The 16973-nt window shown below is 40.0% G+C and overlaps 1 protein-coding gene across 2 annotated transcripts; it reads left to right on the top strand.

The window, feature by feature from the left end:
- The first annotated feature begins 10852 nt into the window (after positions 1-10852).
- LOC113027828 (uncharacterized) lies at positions 10853-13354 on the top strand. 2 transcript variants are annotated; one of them, XR_013911206.1, is made up of 4 exons: positions 10853-11066; positions 11770-11887; positions 12001-12169; positions 12677-13354. XR_013911206.1 is itself a non-coding variant. In XM_080305864.1 (3 exons), the coding sequence occupies exons 1-3, from the start codon at positions 11197-11199 to the stop codon at positions 12774-12776; spliced, it is 960 nt and encodes a 319-aa protein (XP_080161990.1). In that variant the 5' UTR covers positions 11090-11196; the 3' UTR covers positions 12777-13354. The 2 variants fall into 2 exon arrangements, 1 of the variants encoding a protein (XP_080161990.1); XM_080305864.1 differs by lacking the exon at positions 10853-11066 and having other exon boundaries at positions 11090-11887.
- The last annotated feature ends 3619 nt before the right edge of the window (positions 13355-16973 follow it).

The following is a 16973-nucleotide window of genomic DNA, read 5'->3' as shown; positions in this document are numbered from 1 at the left end:
ATTTACAAGTTTCTGACCACTGTGTTGGATTGTCAATGCAACCCTCTTCTCCCATTCTTCACACACTGATAGGAACACTGCAGAAGAAATGCCAGCACAGGCATCCAGTATCCGTAGTTTCAGGTGCTGCACATCTCGTATCTTCACATCATAGACAATTGTCTTCAGATGACCCCAAAGATAAAAGTCTAAGGGGGTCAGAGCGGGAGACCTTGGGGGTCATTCAACTGGCCCACGACGACCAATTCACTTTCCAGGAAACTGTTCATCTAGGAATGCTCAGACCTAATTTCAAATATCCAGTGGCCTTGAGGTTTCCATGGATGGAGGATGGACCCACTATCGTTGTTCCCATATACCACACCAAACCATCACTTTTGTTGTTCCAACAGTCTTGGAGGGATCCATCCAATGTGGGTTAGTGTCAGACCAATAGCGGTGGTTTTCTTTGTTAACTTCACCATTCACATAAAAGTTTGCCTCATCGCTGAACAAAATCTTCTGCATGAACTGAGGGTCCTGTTCCAATTTTTGTTTTGCCCATTCTGCAAATTCTGTGCGCCGATTTGGGTCATCGTCGTTGAGATGCTGCAGCAGCTGGAGTTTGTAAGGGTGCCATTTGTGAGTAGCTAATATCTGCCAAAAGGATGTTCGACTAATGCCACTCTCCAGTGACATGCGGCGAGTGCTACGCTGTGGGCTCTTGCTGAATGAAGCTAGGACAGCCACTGATGTTTCTTCATTAGTGACAGTTTTCTTGCGTCCACATTTGGCAAATCCAACACTGAACCAGTTTCACGAAACTTAGCAAGCAGTTTGCTGACTGTAGCATGGGAGATGGGTGGTCTCGTAGGGTGTCTTGCATTGAAATCTGCTGCAATGACCCGGTTATTGCGTTCACCAGATATCAACACAATTTCGATCTGCTCCTCACGTGTTAACCTCTTTGACATGTCAATGGCTGTGAACAAAGAGAAACTTGTAAATAACTCATGAAAGAATAAAGTTACGTTGAAACCAAGCACACCATTGTTTTTCTTGTGACATTACCAATAAGTTTGATGTGTCACATGGGCCTCTTCCTACTGAAAAACAAAAGTTGTATCCAAGATGGCCGACTTCTAAATGGCCACCATGGTCACCACCCATCTTGAGGAGTTTGCCCCCTCACATATACTAATGTGCCACAAACAGGACTTTAATATCACCAACCATTCCCATGTTATTACGGTGTATCCATATAAATGGCCCACCCTGTATATTCCCCAAAAACCCAACAAAAAAAAACACATTTTAAATCCTAAATGGGCCACTGGGGGCAGCACAGTGGTGCAGTGTGGAACCAGCATGTTTTCCCCATTCCCAGGGTTAATTGGTGATTCCAAATTGGCTGCAGGTGTGAGAATGACATCGACCACTGGTAGGGATGATAATCGAGAACTGGTTCTTGTAGAAAACCGGTTTCCAGTAGTCCAATTCCTTAAATTGTTAGTCTGCCTGCCTATCGATCTCGCTTTTCAGTTCTTGCACTCATTCAGCTGATTTCAGTTCACGTGTCAGAAGAGGAAAATAGTGATGCATCCTGGCCCGGTAACTCCACTGAGGCATGTCTACAATTGGTAGACAAAACTCCCGGACTAGACATTTGTAGTAAATCTCTGATTGTAGCTCCACTGTTTTTTCTTTATTTTCTTTTTTTTTTTTTTTGCAAGGGCTCTGGCGTTGGTGAGCAAGATGGATGGAAGCAGGGTTTTGTATTGTTGTTTGCACAATCGGACGCGATAGCCAGCTCTGCATCCGGCTTTTGTTTCCTCTCCCTGTGCCGCCTACGTCACTTGCTGTTCCCGACTTTAACTCACAGAGCGCTTGGTGGTCTTGCAATCTCAGTTGGGATACTATCAGTCCGATCTAAAGTAAAGTCCAGGTTCACGCTGAGGCCAGTGTCTATCAATTCCTGGGGACTGAAAGTGATCAGTGCATTGCAGGACGAGGGAGTGAAAAGGCATAAAAAAAACCCCCAACAACACAAAAATTTGCACAGTAGTTGGGAGCATTGTGCCCTTGCATATATTCGTAGGACTTTAACCCTTTAAGACCTACCATAGAACCAAGTCCGCCAGAGCTTATATTATATTTTTACATGCTGTGGAGCCATTTTTGGGAGCATTTCAAGTTGCTATACATCAATACAACCATTATAGCCCAAACTTTAATAATATGTCTGCATTAGGTGCATAGTAATTACATAAATTGCAAAAAGTGCAATAAACTACAAAAAAATTGAAAATCGGTTTTGTTTTTTTAACATATATTTCTAGTTAGAGAAATTTAAGAGGCTCATCCCTCAAAACTGTAAATACAAAAAAGTTGCACAAACTAGTTTCCCACCACAGGAAATTTATTTTGAGTGTCTTCATAGTTTTATTTTTGAAATACACCAATTTTTATATACTGCAGGAAAAACGAAAATAAATATTATAGTGCAAATTTGCAAAATAACAGCATATGCATCAAAATAAACTATTTCCAGCAGTGCAATATGAGTCCTAAGCATCCCAGAAAAGACACAGAAAGTCATAAACTCAAACATAACTTTTTAAAACACAAGTATAGGCTCATAAGGCCCCGATCGTAAAAAAACTACATTTCCGCGAAAATGACGTCACTTCCGGTTTCGGGCAGGTCATGTGGTCATGTGATAGTTCGCGCTGATGGACATAGGAAGTATTACAAACAGCTGATCGGATCGGCGAAGCGTGTTTCTGGAATATCATGTTTTTGTTGCTGCAAGTGATTTTTATGCAGTTTTTGCAAAGCTATATGTGGAAGGAAACTGTGACCTAGGACAAACTGATGGCATAAGTTGTAAGTACAACTCCTCCGGTTTCATATGCAAAAAAAATTATTGCGCTAGCTTACGTGGTTGCAGTGCTACCGGGATTTAAAAATAGTTACGCAAAATGGAGCGTGCCCGCTCCGATCGGCTGTAAAGGGTTAAAAAGTCCTGCACGCAAGAATTGAAACAGAATAAAATACGCAGACACAATACCACAACAATTAAAGCAATAAATAAAGCATTTCACAGGCTGTAATTTTGTATCCTCTGGGTAGTAAAGGGGACTCGGATGAATGACCCTATTCTGCATAAAATCCACTGTACTTTATTATACTTTATTATCTGAAGGACTTTTTTCTTTCACTTTCAGCAGTGTAGACAGTATACCATTTTCTTGTGGCTTGACGTTGAACTGCTGTGTTCATCATTAACATGAAAAATCAACAACTTTAAAAAGAAGAGGTGTCACCTCTGCTATAGCAGTCCTCAGTGCATCTCCTCTGTCAAGAAACGCCATCTGCACTGCCAGTACAATAGCCATTAGGCAGTGAAACCACAGTTTAGCTGGTTCCCTGCCAGGATCCATTTTGCAGCCTGAGCACACTCCACAAGGCTCACTGAGTGCAACAGAGTGCATCAAAAAATAATTAAACACTTTTTCCAGGGTGATGATGCAAGCAGTAATTAATTGCCTTTGCATTCAGCAATGTTCATTAATGTGACTGCCACAATAATAATGCTGTCTACCAAACTGTCTCATCTCTCGTGATCTTGCCTCCCAAGGTTTCATGGTAATAATATCTGATTGTGGAGAACTGTGAGCATACCAATAAGACCCAAAAGCTCCCAGTAACCTTTTGACACCATGCATTGAGTGAAACAGCAGCAGAATTAGTTGTAAATCAAGATGCTACAACTGTGCTAATTTATGTCTCAGTCTGTGTGTAATCTGACTTGTTCGTTCTTGAAGCAGTCTCTAAATCTGTGTTAAGAATCAGTGTGTATGTGCTCATATATGGAGGGGGGGGCTGTAAATTAGGTGGTAGAGCAAGTCACCTACTAAGAAGCCTAGTGGTTCAATTCCTGTCTGCTCCAGTCTGCATGCCAAATATCTTTGGTAAAAATACTAACCCCAAGTTCCTCTGCGATGCATCCATCAGAGTATGAATGTGTGTGAATGTTAGACAGAAAGCACCTTTCCCCCGACTAGACGCACACAACCTTTATTGTGAAGCCCTTATAATGCTCTTTAAACACCACACAGGTCAATGACAAAGACAACACCAGACGCCAGATGAGTTTGAATAGGACATGTCTCTTCCTAATGAGGTTTTAATCACTTTTACCTAATGTGGTACAATTTTTCTGATATTTGCAATGTAGTAAAATGCATAAAAAACAACGGTTCTTCATTTAAACATTAGGTTAGATAGAAAGTGTTTGTGTGAATGTATGCTTTAAGTGCTCAGACAGAGTACAAAAGCACTATATAACAACCATCCATTTGCTACATAAAAAATTGAATAAAGATTATGGTTTTGTCATTTTACAACCCAGCAGCTCACCATTCTGATGACGTCCACAATTTAACATTCAAACTCTAAAGCAGCTTCCTCCAGATAATCCATTATGAACTTGAACTTGCATGGACAACAGTCCCTTAATACAGTGCATTGGTGAAGTGACTATCCTCAACTGTATAGGCTCAGTCCCAACTCTTTCATGGCATGTATGGCAGTATTGTGGTCTAGACAACCCAAAATGTGACATCCCCATATGTGGACGCCAGGTCCTAGGAGGTTAAGGTCATGCTGGGTAATACATTAAGTGCATTTTGTCAATGATGGCCATTTGAAGTTTTACATTTATCCAGGGTAGGCTCACTCAATAAGTTAATAGCATGAAAGCATGAAAGAAGCACCTATGCACCATCACATTACACATTCATTTGTGATGGCCAGATCTGAAGCCTCAAGAAGAGCTTTTGCACAAGACCGAGTGGAAGATCTGACTCTGAAATCAAATAATTCTTCATGATTCTTCATGCTAGCCAGTTAGCAGGTCATTGTGATAACAAACTCATCTGTGGGTCAACCTGTGTAAATCAGTTATATGTTGTTTTCTTTCTACACACACATCAGCAGCGATGCAGCAGTTGCTAGCACTGCTGTGATGTCAACAGTTTTACTTTTGTATGTTTTCCAATAGTTTCTGACCTAACCACAAACTGTGGTCAAGAGTTTACATGATTCAAATTCCCCAGAGTGGCACTTTCTCTGCCAGCCTCCTTCTCTATGCCTCACTCTCATTGTGCAATTTAACATTTGTTGAGAAGCTTTTACTGCACTTACAGTGTCATCATATGTTATCGTCAACGCCATCAATATTCTTTGCTCCTCTCTAAATGCAAGCTGCATGTGTGAGGACATTCATGTTATGCTGAAAGCAGAGAATGAGGAACCTGGTGAATCCAGAGGACAGCGGTGTGCAGTCCAGAGTCTGACACTGAGGTGAAGTCAATTTGCTTTTTTTAAATCTACATAAGGTCCTATTGCCACTTATTATCATGGTCAGTGGGAGTGTCTGGGGTGTTTGCCATCTGTGGCTGTTGATATCCTGTCCACCCTTTTTGGGTGGAGCCTCCTACACCTCACCTGGGCCTTGTGTACATGGAATCAGCAGCAGGGCAGTCTGCCATGCCTTGCCAGTCCATTGTGTGCCATCTACCGGTTAACTAGGCCACTCTTTCATGTAACTAAACTAATTGCCTTTTCCTTGAGTAACCCTTTTCTCCCTGTGTGCAGAGGCTGAAGTTTCCATAAACGGAACCATCAGGAGTGAACTTAGTTTCCTCAGCCCTGGTGATCCTACCTGGTTGCCTGCCCTCCGGCCTGCCACTACACCTCACATTCGCTGGCTGTGAGCTGACTCCCACGGACCACCCTCCTCAGGACTCTCTAAAACTGGACCTGCAAGGTAAGGACAGCAAAACTCACCAGCAGACTCCCTTCAGTCAGCTCCTACCACGTGACAATAACAGTTTCTCCATCTCCTTGCAGACCCTCCCTTGTTCCTTCGTTCCTTGTCGCCACACTCCTCTCCTCAAATCCAGTGCCAGTCGCCGCCTTGTCACATCAGTTATTTCCTTCCCTAACCCTCCTTCCTTCCGTGTGTGTTTAGTTTCCCAGTTGAATAAAATCTCTGTAAATAGTTCACCGATGAGTTTGCGTTTGAGTCCATCCCTTGGGCAAAGCTGCCAGGTTTATGACACTTATTGTTTACTTAAATAAGTAAATGAATCAATTCAGTTAGTTTTTATTCTTGGATCTATGATACAACGATTAATTCAGACCTGGTCTTGCACCACACATAAAAGAATGATTCAAAATTGTTTCCTCACAGTGAAAGCATTGGTACCAGACTGGTACTTGATACCGTCTAAGTCCATTGGGGCGATTGTGGCTCAAGAGTTGGGAGTTCGTCTTGTAATCGGAAGGTTGCCGGTTCGGGCCCCAGCTCAGACAGTCTCGGTCGTTGTGTCCTTGGGCACGACACTTCACCCGTTGCCTACTGGTGGTGGTCAGAGGGCCCGGTGGCGCCAGTGTCCGGCACCTCTGTCAGTGCGCCCCAGGCTGGCTGTGGCTACAATGTAGCTGCCATCACCAGTGTGTGAATGTGTGAATGACTGAATGTAGTGTAAAGCACTTTGGGGTCCATAGGGACTAAGTAAAGCGCTATACAAATACAGGTCATTTACCCTTGCTGTTGTATCCTAACTTTAAAAAACATTCTACCTAAAAGTTGAACTCGAGTGTTCAGGATGAAAGCCATACACATCTGTCTGCTGGTCAGATGTGGCAAAGGTACAGGCTTTCATTACTTAAACAGTAGTATTAAAATGAGAAAGAATAAAGTTGTTCTTTGTAAGAACATGTGCTACATTTGATGTAACCTAACTCTGACCAGTCACTGTGTTTTATTTCAGGTTTATCAAATGTCACTGATAATCTCTCTTCTCCCTCCTGTCCAGTCGTTCTAAAAGTGAAGTTATCTCTTTTGTCTCCTTGGGAAATAAAGCAGCAACACATTGTGTGATAAACTGCACTTGCCTAATAACTGTGTGTGTTTGCTGATATTTTTTAAGACATTTGACAGTTGCATTTTAAAATTACCTGACAATTAAAAAGTCATTAATTCTTTTCTTTTCTTTTTTTTCTGTTGAGGTAGCTAGATGCTGAAGTTCTCTGAGAACAACTGGAAATCTGCATCACAAATGCTGTACAGTTTGAAATAGTAGTAGTAATAGTAAGTATATTTGTGTGCATAAACAATATGTTTGGCCTTTTTCATCACTTTGTAAAGCCCAGTGATGGATACACAATAAGTACAATGATGAAGCATTTGTACTTTGTCAGTATGTTGAGTTCTAACACCTCGTGTTGATGATAGAATATGTTTCCCCAAACATATAACTAAAAAAGCAGTTTATCTTCTTTAGAATTTCATTTTTAGGACTCAGTGTATTAAGGTGGAAATATGTTTACCTTTGGTGCTTATTTTGTGCTTCGTTATGCTAATCTTTTTTCAAGCGGGATCATTCTCACTCCTTATCATCATCAACCTTACACTTACAACCAAAGTGTAACATTCTTCCTGAAACAGCATGATGAGAGAGCAATGACGCAGCTTCAGTATTTAAGGGGTCTATGACAAGGTCAGAGTAAACAGCAAAAGCAATGTTACAGCCACCGAGGAACAAGGGATTTGACTTGTGATTGGCTTTAGTCATCGTGTGAAACCTTAAACTGTAAAACTGTAATTCCCCATGTTGTTTTCACACCCGCGTTTGCTGTTATTTTGTTGGCTGCTCGAGGCAGGGGGAAATCCGTTTGAGATGAAAATCCCTCATGGCAGCAGCGCCAGGTCACACCGTTCAATCAAACTGAAAACCACAAAACACCCTTTCAACATGTAATCAAAGCGTATGTTAACTTTTTCAGACAGAGAAGATGTATTTTCATGTACCATGAGTAAAAAGAATCACAAATTTAACACTTGTATGTGTTCATTAAACCTTTGCTTAACCAGGAAGTTAAAACTTGTTTTTCAAGGAACACTTGGTAGTTTCATACACCAGACTCTGCATAACTGTCATTAGTCTGGTACCAACATGTAGGTTAAAAGGATACCTTTCATATAGTATAATTAATTTTGATAGGTATTAATATCACATTAGTTCAATTTTTCAATTCAATTTTATTTATACAGCGCCAAATCACAACAACAGTCACCTCAAGGTGCTTTATATTGTACAGTAGATCGTACAATAATACATACAGAGAAAAACCCAACAATCATATGACCCCCTATGAGCAAGCACTTTGGCGACAGTGGGAAGGAAAAACTCCCTTTTAACAGGAAGAAACCTCCGGCAGAACCAGGCTCAGGGAGGGGCGGGGCCATCTGCTGCGACCGGTTGGGGTGAGAGAAGGAAGACAGGATAAAGACATGCTGTGGAAGAGAGACAGAGGTTAATAACAGATATGATTCAATGCAGAGAGGTCTGTTAACACATAGTGAGTGAGAAAGGTGACTGGAAAGGAAAAACTCAATGCATCATGGGAATCCCCGGCAGCCTACGTCTATTGCAGCATAACTAAGGGAGGATTCAGGGTCACCTGGTCCAGCCCTAACTATATGCTTTAGCAAAAAGGAAAGTTTTAAGCCTAATCTTGAAAGTAGAGATAGTGTCTGTCTCCTGAATCCAAACTGGAAGCTGGTTCCACAGAAGAGGGGCCTGAAAACTGAAGGCTCTGCCTCCCATTCTACTTTTAAATACTCTAGGAACAACAAGTAGGCCTGCAGAGCGAAGTGCTCTAATAGGGTGATATGGTACTACAAGGTCATTAAGATAAGATGGGGCCTGATTATTTAAGACCTTGTATGTGAGGAGCAGGATTTTGAATTCAATTCTGGATTTAACAGGAAGCCAATGAAGGGAAGCCAAAACAGGAGAAATGGTCATACGACCACTGAAATCCTATCTGAAATGTTTTTTTCAAACCTTTTCAGTCTTAGTATGAGCAAATAATAATTTGATGGTTTGTTTGTATTTTACTCTAAATTACTGGCATGAAATCTGTGCAATTCTACAGTTGAAACTGGGATACTGCATCCCATGATGTAGTAAATAATTAGTTTTGACACACCCAAATGTCCTTGAATGTCAGCCATTTTCATCACACTGTAGTTTTTAGTTAAGTGTTGTGTTGTGCATATAATGGAATTAACAGTAACGCTGATATTGAAAGATGAAATACAAAAAAAATCTTTAAAACAAACATATGAATTGTAGGGTCTTCCTTACAATATAAAGCACTTTGAGATGTCTGCTGTTGTAATTTGGCGCTGTATAATTAAAATTGAATTGAATTGAATTAAGGGGCTCAGAGTAGAGCCGCTGCTCCTCCACATCAAAAGGAGCCAGTTGAGGTTGCTCGGGCATCTGACTTGGATGCCTCCTGGGCGCCTCCTGGGTGAGGTGTTCCGGGCATGTCCCACCGGGAGGAGGCCCCGGGGCAGACCCAGGACACGCTGGAGAGATTATATCTCTCGGCTGGCCTGGGAACGCCTTGGTATTCCTCCGGATAAGCTGGAGGAGGTGGCTGGGGAGAGGGAGGTCTGGGCTTCTCTGCTTAGGCTGCTGCCCCCGCGACCCGGCCCCAGATAAAGCGGATGAAGATTGATGGACATAAAAGTAATCTTATAAGATTACTGAGTGCACACAATATGCAGTTTTTAATTGATGATTTCATTTTCTAAAGGGAAAAAAAACATCCAAACCAACATTGTGAAAAAGTAATTACAAAAAGTCATAAGAAAGAAAGTGGGCAAAAATGGCATCCATGGGAATCCAAGGCAGAAAACCACTGTTGACCAAAAACAACAGTTTCTTCCTCATAAGAAAGAAAGTGGGCAAAAATGGCATCCATGGGAATCCAAGGCAGAAAACCACTGTTGACCAAAAACAATACTCAGATGTGTGTCCTCTTGTATCCGGAGTAACATCGTTTTATAAAAAGAACATTTTACCAAGAGTCAAACATGGTGCTGGCATGGAGCTAAACAACTTATCTGTCTGTGAAGGTTCTCAGTCATCCAGGTCATCGTAGTCAAAGGAGCTTGCAAAGAAAAGCGTCTGGACTTCTTTAAGTTGCTTGAAGACCCACACTGTAAAAAAGGGCAGTGAAATTGACATAAAAACCATGTAAAACCCCTACAGAAATGTATAGTAAACCCCAAAACACAACTTTCCTGTTTCGATCACAGTGAATTATTGTAAACCGTTAAACAGAATGTTCCTGTTATATTTACAACATGAATGTGTGATTATAATCAAATTTATTGGTTAAAACTACAAATACTGTGAATAAAAACAGTGAAACACCGTAATACTCATAACCAAACAATCATGTTAATTTGACATGCAAATACTGTAAAGATCAGTTTTATTCAGTTTTTCTTAAAAACACATGACGTATATGTAAGTCACTTTACAACTGCATGGATGTACTGGGCCTACTTTTAACATGATTCATGAAATGATGCAAAGTCATGGATTGGACTAATAAAAATGTTTTCACAGAAGATGTCATTGTGAACCTGAGAGGTTGCCTCTCCATTTATAGGCTATATAAAAATATACAATTAAAATTGTTTACATCATGTTTTTTTCTTAAATCATTTGCAGCCTATTGTAGGGTAACCAATAAGAAATTATTATTTAACGACTAAGTAATGCTTCTGTCATAATGCTTGTATTCGTTATGTTTCTTTTAATTGCAATGTGATACTTAGACTAGAATACTTTTTTGGGTTAGGTCAGCAATGTCTCATTATTAAAGGCTAAACAAACTTACAGTGCCTCCCATAGGATCTCTATGGTGCCTCATCTCCACAGAGCTGTAAGCTACTTCAGGCCACTCACAGTTGCACTGAGCGCGCCTAATTTTGAATGTGCATCTGAAGCTCGTCTCTGATTGGATAATGACGTGAGGGCGGGAGGAGAAGAGCGCCTAGTTCACGACTATAGCTAACGAGCCAGCACGAGAGAGAAGACGGGAGAAGAAAACATCGAACTTTCAGCAACTACGTTGTTAGGACAAATTACAAACATACGATTTCAAGTGTTTTTTGAGGATCTGTGTTTGTTCGTCAGAAAGTCTGCACGGTAAGTTCAATACCTTGGCGACGTTTTTTTGAGATAAAAGCACCAGTTGATATTTAGACCAAGGCTCATAACCTAGCGCTAGCATGCTAGTTCAGCTGAAAAGCACAGGCAAACTTTAGAAATACTAAAAATGATCATCTGCGTCTTTTGTAAAAAGGTATTGGTCACATTAAGAGGCTATGTACTACATTGCAGAGTGCATAAGAATGAGCCTTGTTGTATTTTTAAATGTGTTGGCGCCAATTGCAGCCAAACATTCACCACGTACTCTGCTTTCAAGGGGCATTTTTATCGTGTGCACAATGCACCTGCACTTCAAGCTACTCCTAAAGCTCTTGTTGCAGATTTAAAATGTGCAGTTTCATTATGTGCCCGCCATTTTCAAACAGTGAAAGAGCTAGTGTCTCACTTAAATGATCATATTGCAGGGGGCAGGTCTGTGTCATGTCCAGTAAGTGGTTGTAAGCATATGTTTACAAAAAAGTCATCATTTACTTCTCACATGTGTAGGAAGCATAAAGCTTGTTCCCCAGATGGTATTGATGACATGTACAAGGAATCTCGTCCTCAGCCCCCAAATGACAGTACAGAATATTCAGAAAACACACATGAAACCATGGCATCTGCTAGTTCAGCCAGTGATATGCCAGAGAAGGATAGTCATTCTTATCTCAGAAACATGTGTCTCTTTTACCTTAAACAGCTACTCAGCTACTTTGAAGAGAAGGAGGAGTCCATGCTTCTCTGTGTTGAAGATACATGTCTGGCAGATGAGGTACAACTGGAGCAAGTGCCTCTGACACCCACTATTATCATGTGTGGTAAGTCTGTTTCATAGCTCTCTCTCTCTTTTTTTTTTTTAAGTGCATTTTTTATAGAATGTCATGTGACTGCCGTGTTTATTGATATAACCTGTTAAATAATTTCTTCACAGGACAGTCCTGCTATTCCTCAAGAAGATACACGCTGAGTATTGATCGGAACCTCGTCAGCACAAACATGTCCTCCTTCATTTCTGCACTGTGCCTCATGTTCGGGAGCTACTACAATTTCAACATCCATTATCCATCTGAGCTGGCTTCCACTTTAGAGTTTCTTCAGAGGTGAACAAATATGGCTTTGTTATTTCTTATAACTGAGACTCTGGGATCTGGAGTCTGGCTTTGATGTGGTTCGAGTCCAGGTCTGGCTCTGAGTCTCGGTCGGCTTTGGAGCCGGTTTCAGTTGTTTTTTCTGTTTTTTGTTGTTGTTTTGTTTGTTTGGTTTTTTTAAATACATTAACAGTCTGAATCTGGGTCCAAGCCTGGCCGAGACTCAGGGCTAGACCAAGCGTCAACTGACGTCTGACTACCTATAACCTTTGCTTTGGATTTTAACAATGCTAAAGTGTGACATATCACTGCAGAAGACACTCGTGAAGGGTGCCAATACTTTTGACCATGCATTGTTCACTTCCCCACAGCATTTTGGTTATACTTTGTCTTGAACGTGGTCATGGCCATGACTGTATATATATGTATATACTTAATTTTTACTTACTTTGTATGTGTATTTTAACTGATCAATTATAAAAATGCTTAATAAACTTTTATATGATTGTTATTCTACAGGTGTTTCTTCTCCATAAACCCAGAAAAAGGAACCAAAGTAGAGAACAAAAACTCAAAGCGTCGTCTCAGTGTGAACCCTCGAGTCCTCACCCTGATTTAGGATCTCGCCGACCACGAGTGGCGCTAAGCCTAAATCTTGACTCTCTGTGGACTGTTAGTTTTACTTTGTTAATTTTGTTCCACAATGTGTACTGGAACCTTTTACTGGTCGAATGCATGAAGCCAATTCATGAAGATGTTCTTTCTTTGTAGGAATGTTCTTTATTTACATAAGAAAAGAAAAAAAACAACATGCTGCTACTGCAGTGTTTCTAGACCACATGTGTAGGTTTGTTTCACCACGTGGTTTTGCTGATGTTTTCTGACCAGGGCCATGGTTGTGGTGACAGCAGGGTGCGTGTTGCGTTGCACGGTGATTATGATCATTTTTGGCACAATATGTGTTTTTTGTTTTAAAGTCTTAACAGGTTATTTAACTTTTTCTGGTGGAGGGTCTAACAAATGCTTGTTTCATGAACATGGTTCTTGCTTTGCAGGAATGTTCCACAGCTTTTATAGCCTATATTTTGATTGAATTGTGTAGTTGCTGTGTGCCTTGCATATTGTGTTAGTTGGAAAAATGGATCCATTTGCTGTCATTTTGCTAATGTGGCTGCAAAATAAATTTCCCAAAAGTGATATTTTCCTCTCTTGTGTTTTCTCATGTGTATTTTTGCATGTTTGGGTGTAGGCGTAGCAGTAAGAAATTTGCTGGGTTATGGTTAAAATTTTACATTAAAACATATAATATTCAGCATAGATTTTATGTATAATTTACAGAGCAGCTCCATTTAATATGCACAGTTTCACCGTAGTTCTACCATTTTAAATTAGTTCTTTGTACGATATTTCCCTGTTAATTTTGCAGTTTATGGATCCACAAAAAGCATTTATTACTTGTAAAAGATACAGGAAATAGTGTATTTATATATCACATCTATGTGTGAAATTAACTTCTTTTTCCTGTAGATTTAACAGTTTTAATCTGATATTCATTCACTGTAAATCAATTTACAAGTTGCATCTGTAAAGCGTTTTTACAGGAAGTCCCTGGTAACCCCAGCTGCCAGGGTTTTCCTGTAAAAACAGCACGTTTTTTTTTACAGTGCACGCCCAGTTTCCCACCTTGGCTCAGGCGATTAGAGGATCATCAGGGGGTCCTTTTGTCCTTCTGTGGGGGGTCACTCCCACTAGGTTTATATCTGGGACTCTCCACCATTTGACCTTAGAACTGAAGAAGCTTCTCGGATGAGAGGTGAAACGTCTTCAAGCAACTTAAAGAAGTCCAGACGCTTTTCTTTGCAAGCTCCTTTGACTAAACAACTTATCATAACTGATGGAACGATGACAAACGAATCTCCCTCTGAATGACTAAAGAAATGAAATGATGAAAACTGGATTTTTTTATTTAACTCAGATATTGTTATCTAATATTAAATTAAAGGATGATGATGATGTGAAACATGTAATTGTGACAAATATGCAAAAATGTGAAGTGGGCAAATCCTATTTGACAAAACTGCAATACAAGCCTTTAGATTGGATATTTTCATTTTCCACTGGAAAAAAAAAATGCCTACGACTCATTTTTAATATAAATTACAGCAGCTTTATGTTGTCCTCCTTGTAGCTGCTTCATTTTGAACTGTGTTTCACAGATACCTAGACTACAATTTGACATTCAGGTTTTGATTTAAAGTCTTCCACTTTACCACCTTCACTGCTGGATTAGCGAACTCGTCTTTAACTGAGCAACTCCACACCTGTCATTCTACCCAGTAACACCACTGACTCACAGCAGTGAGTCGACTGAGACAGATTAAAAGTTCCAGGCATTAACATGTACTGTGAATGAATACTGTAGTGCCAGAACATGTTTGTGGAAAATTAAAAAAAAGACATTTTAATTTTTATTTACATTTCTTGTACTAAAAATTGCTTTTGCTAGTGTGAGATAGCTTGGCCAAAGTGGCTAAAAAAGGGCAGGAGACGGATGCTGTCCAGTGTAGCAAGTGATGTATTTACCATCTTGTGACCAAAAATATTTACAAAAATAAAAAAAATACATAACTGAACTTAAACCAACAAAAATACTCAGGTACACTGACTCAGTCCTCTCCTCTTGAGTTCTTCTGCTTGAATACTCAAGCTATCCAAACAATATAGGAGGATATTATTATTATTTCATCCAGAGGAGATAAGATAAACATTACCACTCTCATAATCTTATGATGCTAATCTTTACTAGCAATAAAACACACTAAGGTGTAGCCAGTACATGTTGCATCTTTAAATATCTCTTAAACAAATTCAATCCTAAAATTGTGACATCCAAACTAAACAAGAAGCTATAAATACAGGAAGTGAGCCAGCGCGTCCTCTTTTTGCTGCTGAAACACACTAAAGTCAGGTGAGTTTAAACCCAGTAAACTAGATAACCTCCCAGTTGGAATAAATAAAATTTTAACTTAACAAACTTGATTTAAACCAAGATGTTCTATTACGTAATCTGTAAAAGTGCAAAACATAAACTCGGGATAGTAAATGTTTGCAAACTGCAGAATAAAGATATGGTTAAATCAAAACAAGAATGTTAACTAATAATAGCAAGCTTCAACTCTGGGCAAATGGAGTTCTCACCCACTTTGTCACAGCTAGTCTCTGAAACATGAGGTTTGAGTTCATCGCTGATGATGAGTTAGAGCTCTCAGAGTTTAACATCCTTCTGCTCTGGATTTCACTCTTTTTTTGCTCAGATTACTTCTCCACATTCTGCAACCTCTGTTCAGTCCAGCTTTGTTTCTCCTGCTGCTCTGCTCTGTGTAAACAATCGTGTTGCTAGGCAGCCTCTTTCCCTTTAAATGGAATTTTTGCCTATTTTGAATACCCAAACTGAAATTGTATAAGACAAAAACTGGAAGGCAAAAATGCATGTGAGAGACATGATTTGTAAAAAGCGCCATCTTCTACTTTCTAAAAGCTTTCTTGTTTATCATGTGGCTAAATGGCAACATAATCATAGGACTACAAGAAGTGCCTCACTACCAAGGGTAGGGTAAGATGGCAGCCTTAACCCAATTTCCCTCGGGATGAATAAAGTATGATCAATCAATCAATCAATCAATCAATGTGCAATTGTAAATATAATTAGTAGAGCTGTCCATGTTTGTGACTGGCCATATCCAGAGTATTTTAAAGATACTTCATAGTAAAGACCCCAGTGCATATCCTATGAAAACATCTCTCACAGATTTCTGATAAATCTTCTGCCTTGACCTATCAGTACTAACAAAAACAGTTTTCATATATAAACTAACTGAATCCTTACTATGTGCTGTGCTTGTTTAACTTGACTAACTACTCCTGCTATCCTATCTGTCCCTGTCAGAAATAATTGTTTTCCTAGTTTTCATCATCATCATCTGTGCAGTGCAAAGGTGGGCTAATATTCTAACCAATAGAAGCAGACTGTTAGCCTCAAATTTAGCCTGTATGTGTTCATAACTGTTCTCACATTACATGCTGTCTAAGGAAAATGTCGAGATTCTCTTTTCCGTATTCTTCTTCAATGTGAAGCGCATCCTTAAATCTCATTTATGTGTTTGTTCATCTTTCAAGTCTTCCTTGTAAAAGAGTTTCTTTCGTATTTAGCTAAGAATGGCGGTTCTTGCATAAGTTACAGAAAAGAGTCTTTGTATTCTAGTTCAAGTGACAGTCGCAGACATTGCCATTAAAGGACTGCCTGTTTACAGCCCTATTTTTAAGCTATCTTTCCCTTTCTTCAAGTAATGCTGCTGAACAACTGCAGTCTGAAGTAACAGTGTATGGCCTCATGGAGTGAGGATGATCATGAAAAGGTTGGGCAATCAGCCAGAACTACAAGGGACGAGCTTTGCAGTGATCTGAAGGCAGTTGGGACCACAGTGACCAAGAACACCACTGGTAACACACTATGACACGATGATTGAAATCTTGCAGCATCCCAAAGGTCCCCTGCTCAAGAGAAGGGGGGCTATCAATAAGCCATTTATAAGAAAGAGAAAAGGACTGAAAAGGCCGAGCTCTGCCAAATTACACATTAACTGGACTGAAAGTCACTGGCAAGCAGTCTTATGGATTGAGCAGTCTACATTTGACATTTCTTTTCAAGCTTTCATCCATATCTACGATCAGAAGAAAGGTACAAGAGCGAGTTTTTACAACCATCTATAAACATGGTGTAGGCTCTGTCATGATTTCTGGCTGCATTTCTGACAGC

This window comes from Astatotilapia calliptera, chromosome 9 (assembly GCF_964374335.1).
Source record: "Astatotilapia calliptera chromosome 9, fAstCal68.1, whole genome shotgun sequence".
Taxonomy (NCBI): domain Eukaryota; kingdom Metazoa; phylum Chordata; class Actinopteri; order Cichliformes; family Cichlidae; genus Astatotilapia; species Astatotilapia calliptera.
Note: the sequence above shows the minus strand (reverse complement) of the source record. Positions and strands in the feature narration are given on the sequence as shown.

Coding starts and splice junctions, on each gene's coding strand:
- LOC113027828 (XM_080305864.1), top strand. CDS start 11,197: ATGATCATCTGCGTCTTTTGTAAAAAGGTATTGGTCACATTAAGAGGC. Junction 11,888..12,000: donor ACCCACTATTATCATGTGTG/GTAAGTCTGTTT, acceptor ATTTCTTCACAG/GACAGTCCTGCTATTCCTCA. Junction 12,170..12,676: donor ACTTTAGAGTTTCTTCAGAG/GTGAACAAATAT, acceptor GTTATTCTACAG/GTGTTTCTTCTCCATAAACC.